This window comes from Cajanus cajan, chromosome 6 (assembly GCF_000230855.2).
Source record: "Cajanus cajan strain Asha chromosome 6, NIPB_CcT2T_4, whole genome shotgun sequence".
NCBI lineage: Eukaryota > Viridiplantae > Streptophyta > Magnoliopsida > Fabales > Fabaceae > Cajanus > Cajanus cajan.
The window spans coordinates 36,168,636-36,178,462 of NC_138522.1; the positions used below are offsets into that span (position 1 = coordinate 36,168,636).

The window sequence follows — 9,827 nt, forward strand, 5'->3', positions numbered from 1 at the left end:
TATTATAGTATTTATTTTAATTTTTTAATTGTATTACTTTTAAATTTAATTTGTTATAAAAAATGACCTTTTATTATTTTTTTTGAATTAATCTTTTTGATTGATTCATCTTGTATAAATTTTTAATCCAAAATTTATGTTATTTTGAATTTATTTCTTTTAAATTTATTTGTTCACATAATTTGAGGTACCAAAATCCTTCAATTATCGTGGGTACCATGGCAGTTCCCAACTTTTATTTATCATCAATGTTTTTGTTAAATATTTTTTAACTTCGTAAGGTATTGAAACCCTAACTTTTTAAGTAAACATGGCTCATTATTAACAAATAAATGAATTTTTTTATTATACTGTGAAATATTTTTTTTAACGGCAATATAATAAAATTCTTTTTCCCAAAGTACCGTATTTATTATCTTCATTTATATTTTATTTTACTTATTTTAAAATACAATTTTTTTCACTAAATTTTTTTATTATAAAATACCATTTTTATTCGTATTTCCTTTGTCATTTATATTTTAACCTATACTAAATTTACATTAATTTACTTTCACGGTTACGTTATTTATTATCATGTTATATATATATTTTTTGTCTAACAAAATTATATACCATTTATATTTTCTATACATTGTTATCATACAAATATAGTTAAAACATTTAAATATATCATTTTTGTGTAATTTAATAACTTGACATTCCAATAACATTTTCAGTCTTATTATAATTTTCTAATGTTACAAAAATCTTTATCTTCAAAATTATGCATCTACTATAAAGGTATAAGAATTATGTTAACAAATATTTATTCTATCCACTTGTAACTTACTTTAAATTTAGCCCTAGTCATCATCTTATTCGCTTCAACATTTAAACTATAAAATTACATAAATAAGTTTTATACATTAAATATGTCATTTACTTCTATTTTTAGTTAACAAAGTTATTTTGCTAATAACTTTGTTAACAATTAATCACTGTTTGTAATTGATAGAACTGTTCACATTCACATCAATGTTTCCAATAAAATATTTGATAATATTTACTAAAATAATGTTAATTCATACAACTAAACAATCTTCCACACACATAATATGAGTACAACATATTTTCAAATCTAACTGGGGACCTTCACCCATATCACTAGGACCACAATCCCTATGTATCACACGAAAAACCAAATCATGCCTACCACCTACATGACTAGAACTGAAAGGAAGACCAGTTGCCGTTACTCCAACTTCATTAAAATCATCCATAGAAGTTGTACCAATATTCCCACTTGCCTTTTCCTTCAATCACAAATGTCATTCAATTTTTTTTTTTTTTTGTATTCATGATATTTTTCCCCAACACAAACAAATAAAACTTACTCTAAAAAGAATAACCCTAACATAGTTCTTAATTTTTTTTACTTTTCATCCATTGCACACTTTACCAGCCACTTCCCAACGCCAATTCCCTGTCTCATCACATTTAAAAAATAAACAAAATAAATAAAATCATAAATAACAATAATGTTGATACCAAAATTTAATTTATTCTATTTAATAATTGTAACATACACAACCATCGGGACAATATCCTTTACTATCTCCATTTTTCAGGATCTTTGTTGCTGACCCTTATCACCTCCCCCAACTCTAATTTGTCTTCTACGTATCTGTAAATCATTTAATTAAAATAAAGTCAAAATCTCTACTTCAAAAAATATCAACTAAAACTTAAACCAAACCCATAGACACATCATGTTTCTTATTACATAATTTTGGGAACTTTGTTCTGCATCTGTACTATCATTCATGTCAAACTCATTACGACGAATGTCTTCTTGCACCTGCAATTAACATGTATTAAAAATAATTATATAAAAAATTATTCAACTACAAATAATTTACGCAAATATTGAATTATAAAAATTACATTGTCTTGCACCCCATCATCCCCTGAATCAAACCATTCGTCAATACTAATCAAATTATCTTCTATACAATCAAGCAAAGGACATTTAGATTTTATATGCCCACATTTATGGCAATTTGAGCATTTCCTTTTCTTGGTCAACTTCTTTTTCTGTGGGGCTCCTTTAGTCTTCACAACATTAGGATCACATGTTTCATTATCCAATCCAATAACACCCTTCTTTTCTATTTTTCCAAGTAACTTCAAAATCTCTTCCCTGATGAAATTGAAAGTTTCATGTTTTTTGGCTGCCATTTCACAAAGTCTATTACAAGATGAAGCCAAAACACTAAGACGTGCCACATTACTCATCTCACTATCATTATTCCCTGCATCATATGACGAAATAATTGAACTCTTCGCATCCTTCATCCAACGCTTGCATATTAATGTTGTAGGAAACAAGGTGATATGATCTAGCCGCATTGAGCATATAATATGCCCACAAGGAATTCCACAAGATTCAAATAACATACAATCACAAAAAAATTTACATTCTTCAGTATCAAACACAACTTCATGTATACGATGTTGTTCAGAGTATTTCTCCACCTTAAATACTACCTTGTTACCATTTTCAGTCCTCTCAACTACATTCATTGCCCCAGCATCAAGTATCTCAGCTTTTACCAACTTGAAAACATGTTGTGTGTATAACTTTGCAGCCTGTTTCTCAATTTTTTGAAACGAAGTTGTCAAAACAGGTTCTGTATAAAATGAATTAAAGTCAGCAATCAATTCATTGTACCTGTAATCTCTTAGAGATTGTTCCAAATTATGCAACAACTCAACCATGCTGTTTTTCCTCCTCACATAAGTTTTAATACAATTATTTACTCCTTCACACAAAGACGTCGTTTTAATACCAGCAAAAAATTTATCTCGTAGATAAGCATTTGCCCACATACACCTTTTTTCATACGTTTGCAAAATCCAGTTGTTGCCTTCAAGCTGGTTTTTGCTAACCATTTCCTTCCAAAATGTTTCAAACTTTTCAGGGGTAAACTTTCCATACATTGCCTTTTTAAAATCAGCTAAAAATTTGCAATTCTTCACATTCTGACAAGCATTCTTTTGTAGATGCCATGCACAAAGTCTATGTGTTGCCATAGGAAATACTTGCCTAATTGCCTCCCTCATAGCCCCATCACCATCTGTCACTACCCCCTTAGGCTGCTGAAGAGACATAGCTTCCAAAAAAGCTTCTAACACCCACTTATAAGTATCGGTGGTTTCATCAGAAATCAAACTAGCACCAAAAATAACAGTTTGCCCATGATGATTTTTTCCAGAAAATATTACCAAAGGCTTGTTGTATTTGTTCTTCTTATAGGTACTATCAAATGCAACAACATCGCCAAAACATTGATAATCACACCTACTAGTACCATCAGCCCAAAACAAATGTTCCATTTTTCCATTGTCTCCTAACATATATTTAGCATAAAACATTGGATCATTATCAGCCTTGCCTTGAAGATAACTTAAGGCAGCCAAAACATCCCCATCTTGGATTTTAGAATGTCTATATCGCTCAATGTGGTTAAAAAGGTCTTTCTTATTAAACCCAATGCCTAAATGACCTCCCTTTTGGTCCATCATGTATCCCATTATATGGCATGCTCTAACCCCATGTTCATGCAAACAATTAACTTGACCCTTATCACTACTTGACAATCCGCGATAAGTCCTAATGAATGGCACATAATTTGAGTGGCACATCTCATGGTTGTGAACTTCCTCAAATGACACAACTTTCCATTTACTTGTATTTGGATCAAGCCGTACACGAAGTTTGGCTTTACAATTAGTACGACTAAGAGGCCTATGCCCCTTTTTTCTATCATCTCTCATAAGATGTTTTTTGTCTCTTAAGCCCCCTTTATTGCATAAAAATTGACGCATTACTATTTTGCCATTTGCATCATGACCAATGTCATCCTTCCTAATCCCAAAACCATGAAATTTACCATATGCAAAGTAAAATTTATATGCATCATGTTCACTACCAAATTCCAAACCCAATATGTCGTCTACAGTCAAATCCATAAAACTTTTGTATTCATTATGATTACTATCAATATGCGCATCATCTTCCTCATTACCAAAACCGACATCACTTCGACTACTTTCTTCATCTGATGCATTGTTATTAGAAACATTCATTTCCTTCTGATCATCTAAATTAACAAACCCTTCGTCATTAAGGTTAGACATCTGCATTACAAAATTACTTAATCAACTAATGGAAAAAAATTAAACATTATTCACGTAACATATTTGTTTCACTAACACTTATATTATATAAATTATCCATATCTGATCATATATTTCACCAAAATACACATTATCCAAAAACACAGTCAATAATAGTCCAAATTCAATGCAACACAAACTATTTAGTTCAACTCGATTTTTCTTTTCAAACTTAAATTTCTCAACATTGAATACTGAAAATCCTACACTGCATGAAGGTTACAAGTAGTAACAGAACCTAAAGAAGGTTATAATACGCCAAAATAATGAAAATATAACTTACCACATTATATTATTGGCGAATCGTTGTCATTCGTCAAACCAACAGTAGATGACTAGCGAATTAAATACAATCCGACCACAATTGCAAACTTATTACGACTTAATCGAGCAAAATTTAACTTACCACTAACTGTTCACTTCAGATTACGGGTGCGTATCCTCCGGAACCACACACAAAACTGGAAAATCAGCTGTGATTTTTTTGAACTCAAATCGATTTCAAATGGAAATCGACACAACCTTTCATCACAACAACAACCTACAAGGTTTTCAAATGGAAACAAACACAAAGAAAAACACACAATAGAGAACAACATGCATGAGGAGAAGAAGATGGAAATGAACATACAAGAGCGGATCCAAGGAAACACGAAAGGAAAACAACATGGAAACGGAGATACAACACCTGATCCAACCAAACACGACGATAGGAAGGGAAACAACCTTGCCTTAAGAGAAGAAGATGGAGGCAACGAAACACGAAAGGAGACAAGCTTCGATTAAAGAGAAGTAGATGGAGCCACGATTCAATGCAAACAAAATGAGGGGGCATGCATTTACAAATTGGACAAAAGAGGGACCCTCTATTCGGGTTGGTTTGTTGGATCATGGTGCAGGGGCGGATCAGATCCAATTACCCGATTTCAGGTCAAAGTTTCAACACCCTGGGTGACATGGAGTAAGTGGCCACGTGGCATTACCTGATTGGCTGTCCGTACAGAGGGCACCAAAACCCTCTATTCCGAAAGGGCACACAAGTAATCTCCGTATAATAAAGTGGTCTTGAAAGAAAAGCACCTTCTGAATTAAATAAGCCACCTTGATAATTTGACCACATTTTACTTTCTGAATGCAAAATTTTGCTTTTATAAACATTATTATTTGTTAGGGAAAGACCATGAAAAAATGACTTTACGACATTAGCAACATTGGAATCCTCATGCTTAATGACACGAACGTCTTTATTCGTTTCCAGTATTAAGTAGTTGGCTATACATGGAAACAATTATGAACGAAATAAGGTTTGAAGACTTTAGATGAGAGTGGAGAGTCAGTAGTTAAAACACTACGAGGAGAATTCAACCTTTTGTGTAGTAAGGTGTTGTAGAAAGCAAATGCTCCTTGATGTCAGTGTCACATAGGAAAACAATTTGCTAAGCTTTGTTAATGACATCTCGGAGCCTGTGTAGCGTAAGCATTCAGTCATTTACATTCCATCATTAGGTTGCATAGCAGCAGCATGTAATGCATTCCTTGTATGAAGAATATTCCACGACCAATATACCAACCTTTGCATCCAACCATTAAATTGCATAGCACGTGATGCATTTCTGGCGAGCTTTGACTCTCTGAGTGACATTTTTGTCCAATGAAATCTTAGTTTTTAATTAAAAACGAGAGAGAAAATTTTAAATAATAAAATAGGTATTAAGTTTTGAAGGTAGAGATTTTCATGGTAGAAAATTCAAGTGAAAATCCATCGTGAGATCGTTCATTCCATTTCTTGCAGTCACATTTGCCTAAAGGCCACAGCCTCTGAAATAGTTGTAGCAGACATGATACTTAAGACAAAAGAGATGTCTACAGTCAACACTCCTTCCTTTCGAATGTTGTAGTCAATCATATCAAGTCTCCTTTAAAAGTGTTCGTGATAATTTAGCGTAAAAGCCAATGATCAGGAGTACATGTATACATAATTCAATATTTTGTCAAACAAAAGTACATGTATCAATGATATGGTAGATCGCAAAAGGACCAACTACCGTGCATGTATCGATGATATGGTAGATCGCAAAAGGACCAACCACCACACAACCTAATAAAATCAAGTACATACTCATTTAATCATACATTATTGTCAGCAACCACCATGTGGATAGTGGTTATCCTTGAAGCCAACAACGTGTCAGGTTTAGGTACCAAATAGTACATGTTAGATTAAAGTGCCAAAAAAACCCTGGTCTTGATACCATTTACAACATGAGCCTTTTTGAACTTGACTATTTTATAGTAAGCCTTCATTGACTAAATTCCTATATATACTTAGTTTCTTCTTTTATGATTTCAGAACTTTGACACTAAATCTAAAATTTTCTTCAGCCACCTTAACCACCTAGACCATGTAGCATCCTAAAAATCCTAATTTCAATCTTTATTTGGTAGCCTTTCAATTTTTAGAAAAAAGAGAAGCAGCCCCAAAGAATTCAATTAAGGATAGACTTCTAGTTTGAAAAACAAAAAAAAGGAAATAATAATTCCATTATACTGTAACTTTGAATTTTAATTCACTTAAGTGTTAGAATTCTTAATAGTATCATTGCCTTCTCTGCCATATTCCTCCGCGCTCTGAGTAAACACTAATAAGACCTCGCACCTGTTCGTATGTGTAAGTATATCAAGCTAAACCGAGTTTTCTTAGACGTGTTTAAAAAATAAAAAATAAAAACTTTGTTTTCGATCAATTCACGTTAAATGAAACAGTTATAGTCAGTACGTTTTATTCATCACTTTTGTTTTACATTCTATTGCATCTTGTATAAAATGTCATAACACTCGAGAGAAAAACAAGAGAGGGAAAAAAGGGAAATAAAGCTGTTTCCAGATAGATTTAATAAAAATAAATATGGTTGTGACAGATTAACAAATAAAGGTCATGTCTATAATTATGAAGTTTGTTTTAATTAACAATTTTCACCCAAAGCATTATACCGCTCAATGCCATCGAAACAACAACAGTAATGCAAGAAATTTTCTTGTGTAGTAATTTATTTCCACTTAGCTAAATCCCTTACATGCCAGTTCTTAAATTAATATGCTAAGAAATTTTTTGAATCGCTTATCTTTTTCCACTTTCAATTAAGTAACACTATCAATTAGCAGCACGTAATGTAATCGTACCTCATATTAAAGAACACAAACCAAATCCATGAACATTATCATCACACAACACATGCATACCATTAATTAACATAAACCATATTCATATCATTAAACTGCGGTAGTTTCCATCCCGTGTAGTTCAAAGGAGCAAACCAAACCCGGATAGATACGAGTTTCATTGTTGAGCATGAAGGCGAATCTCGTCCAAGCTACATTTATCAGATAATCGTGTCTTCTGCTTAACTTGAAAATAGTCCCGGTATTTCATACTTTTGAACAATGGTTTTTCTTTATCCAAAAGCTCCACCACAGGTCCAATTTCCTTATCTAGCGCAGGTCCATTCGACAACACAACACTAATCCTAGTGTCTGCATTGTTGAGGATTGCTCGGTGCAACACACTCGGGTACTTCCCATTACTCAAAACCTACATCAAAAGCCAAGGTTAATTACACCTGAAATTCCAAAGTCCAAATACAATGCAACGATTCAAAGAGCGAAAGTGAGAGTGACCTCAAGCTGATCTCCAAGCAAGACAATTAGGCAGTTGGGAAGGGGATTGATGTTGACCCATTTTCCATCATGCTTAACCTGAAGCCCTCCAATTCCATTCTGCATCAAGAGGGTCAATAAGCCTAGATCAGAATGTGAAGGCATCCCCAGAGCAAGGTGTGGCTGTGGACACGGTGGATACAGGTTCACAACGAAGAGCTGAAGGCCAGAGTCAAAACCAGTGGACTCAATTATGGAATTGGATTCTAATCCCAAACTCTCAGATATTCCTTCAAGCAACTTCCTTGCCACAGCCCTGATTTTATGGCTATAATCATATGCAACCTCCCTGCAGTAGCGACTGAGTAAGGCCAAGAAGCAACGACAAAACTTAAATACAGTAAGTTAGCTATTAGTATTATTTTTCTTTCAGAATTGTAATTTTACCTTATATTAAGGGTTGCATTAAATGGAAATGTATAGTACTAAAGTGAAACTTTAATTCTGATAGAAAAACAATACAAATACTGAATGTAAGTTTTGTCCGAAAATGTGAATAAATGTTGAGTTAGTTGATTATTGATTGAAGTTACTTACTAACCTATAACCTGGTGGTTTGTGGGGGAAGTTGAATTGAGGAAATGTGAGGGTCTTGAGATAATCTCTCCAATAATGAACATTTTCTGCTTGAGGACAAAAGCTGGTGCCATGCCTGATGGGGGATAAAGGATCATTGTCAGCAAACTCCTTCTTTTCCTCCATCGGCAAATCATGAAACTCGTGAGACTTGTTCATCAACTCTTCCATCAGGTTCTCGGGAATTCCATGATTTGTGAGCTGAGAAGCAAGTGAGTAGCGACAGTTGAAAGTGAAGTTGGTTGGTAGTTATGGAAGAAGTGAAGAAAGAGAAAGTGAGTTACCATGAAGAAACCCCAGTTTGCACATGCCATGCCAAGTTGGTGCAAGGCTTTGACGTGGTGGTGGTGTGAAGTGAGGAGAGAGAAGTCGATGACTGGGATGGAAGGCGCAAGGTCGTGTGTGGCGTCATCATGATGGAGGTCTGTGATAGAGTGGTAGGTGGAAGGGATGAGAGAAGCGCCGTTGGATTCTGCAAAAACTTTGATGCTTGAAACTTGAGATGCATGAACCTTTGCTGGTCCTGCTTCTGCTTCTGGTTGTGGCGATGAAATGGTAGCAGAAGAGGCCATGGATATTTGAGACTGGTTTATCTCCCAGTGACCCCACGTGTTTTTATCGGTGACACTATGAGACGTATATTAGTGTTACACGACACCTTTTAATTTGAAATTTTGATCGTAACTTCTTTTTAACTGAATTACACGCTTTTTCGCTCAAATAAATAAAAAAAATACATAAAATAAAAAAAATAAAAATAATTTATCAATTTAAGTAATTTCTATCATATGACAGTTGACGCATGGGGCATGCAACTTTGAATTAGGGGTGTTCATGAATTAGGTTTTTTGAAAAATTCGAATTGAACTGAACCGTTTTATAAAAGTAGATTGGTTAACCGATCCATTTTTATAAAGTGGATCGGTTTGGTTTTTTTAAAATATGGATCAGTTTTTTTTAAATTAAATCAGTTTGGTGCGGTGCGATTATCCATATTTTACTTATATAGATATCAGTTTTTTTAAAAAAAAATCGAACCGAACCGAACTAATCTATTTTGTAAAAATGGATCGAATATTTGAACTGGTTTCATAAAGTGGATCAGTTCGGATTTTTTTTCAAAATAGATCAGATTTTTCAATGTGGATCGGATTGGTTCGGATCAATTTAGATTTTTTACACACCTACTTTAAATGGGATAAAAGTTATTAAAGATGATGCATGGGGCTCTACTCCATTTGTTTTGTGCACATTGTCACCGTCGTTCCATTTGTGTCAGCCTTTGTTTACATTTTGCTCGTCTTTTAGATGGCACA

General features: G+C 33.7%; 2 protein-coding genes across 3 annotated transcripts; both read right to left on the bottom strand.

Moving 5' to 3' along the window:
* Positions 1-808: 808 nt before the first annotated feature.
* On the bottom strand, positions 809-5,235 carry LOC145959041 (protein FAR1-RELATED SEQUENCE 5-like). Of its 2 annotated transcripts, XM_083076973.1 has the most exons (4): positions 4,628-5,235; positions 1,927-4,182; positions 1,766-1,840; positions 809-1,666 (listed from the first exon to the last, which is right to left on the bottom strand). In XM_083076973.1, the coding sequence occupies exons 2-4, from the start codon at positions 4,180-4,182 to the stop codon at positions 1,607-1,609; spliced, it is 2,391 nt and encodes a 796-aa protein (XP_082933099.1). In that variant the 5' UTR covers positions 4,628-5,235; the 3' UTR covers positions 809-1,606. The 2 variants fall into 2 exon arrangements, with proteins under 2 accessions (XP_082933099.1, XP_082933098.1); XM_083076972.1 differs by having other exon boundaries at positions 810-1,666; positions 1,927-5,233.
* A 2,141-nt stretch (positions 5,236-7,376) lies between these two features.
* LOC109797122 (2-oxoglutarate-dependent dioxygenase 19) lies at positions 7,377-9,132 on the bottom strand. The gene is made up of 4 exons (XM_020357042.3): positions 8,796-9,132; positions 8,477-8,712; positions 7,897-8,224; positions 7,377-7,810 (listed from the first exon to the last, which is right to left on the bottom strand). Exons 1-4 carry the CDS (start codon positions 9,081-9,083, stop codon positions 7,559-7,561), a joined length of 1,104 nt encoding a protein of 367 aa, XP_020212631.1. The 5' UTR covers positions 9,084-9,132; the 3' UTR covers positions 7,377-7,558.
* Between the last annotated feature and the right edge of the window lie 695 nt (positions 9,133-9,827).

Excerpts from the sequence above, each read along its gene's own strand:
- LOC145959041 (XM_083076972.1), bottom strand. The coding sequence starts at position 4,188 with ATGCAGATGTCTAACCTTAATGACGAAGGGTTTGTTAATTTAGATGAT. Across the intron at positions 1,841-1,926 it reads ATGATGGGGTGCAAGACAAT|GTGCAAGAAGACATTCGTCG; the intron begins GTAATTTTTATA and ends TGTTAATTGCAG. Across the intron at positions 1,667-1,765 it reads AACAAAGTTCCCAAAATTAT|ATACGTAGAAGACAAATTAG; the intron begins GTAATAAGAAAC and ends AATGATTTACAG.
- LOC109797122 (XM_020357042.3), bottom strand. The coding sequence starts at position 9,083 with ATGGCCTCTTCTGCTACCATTTCATCGCCACAACCAGAAGCAGAAGCA. Across the intron at positions 8,713-8,795 it reads CAAACTGGGGTTTCTTCATG|CTCACAAATCATGGAATTCC; the intron begins GTAACTCACTTT and ends CTTGCTTCTCAG. Across the intron at positions 7,811-7,896 it reads TGCTTGGAGATCAGCTTGAG|GTTTTGAGTAATGGGAAGTA; the intron begins GTCACTCTCACT and ends CTTTTGATGTAG.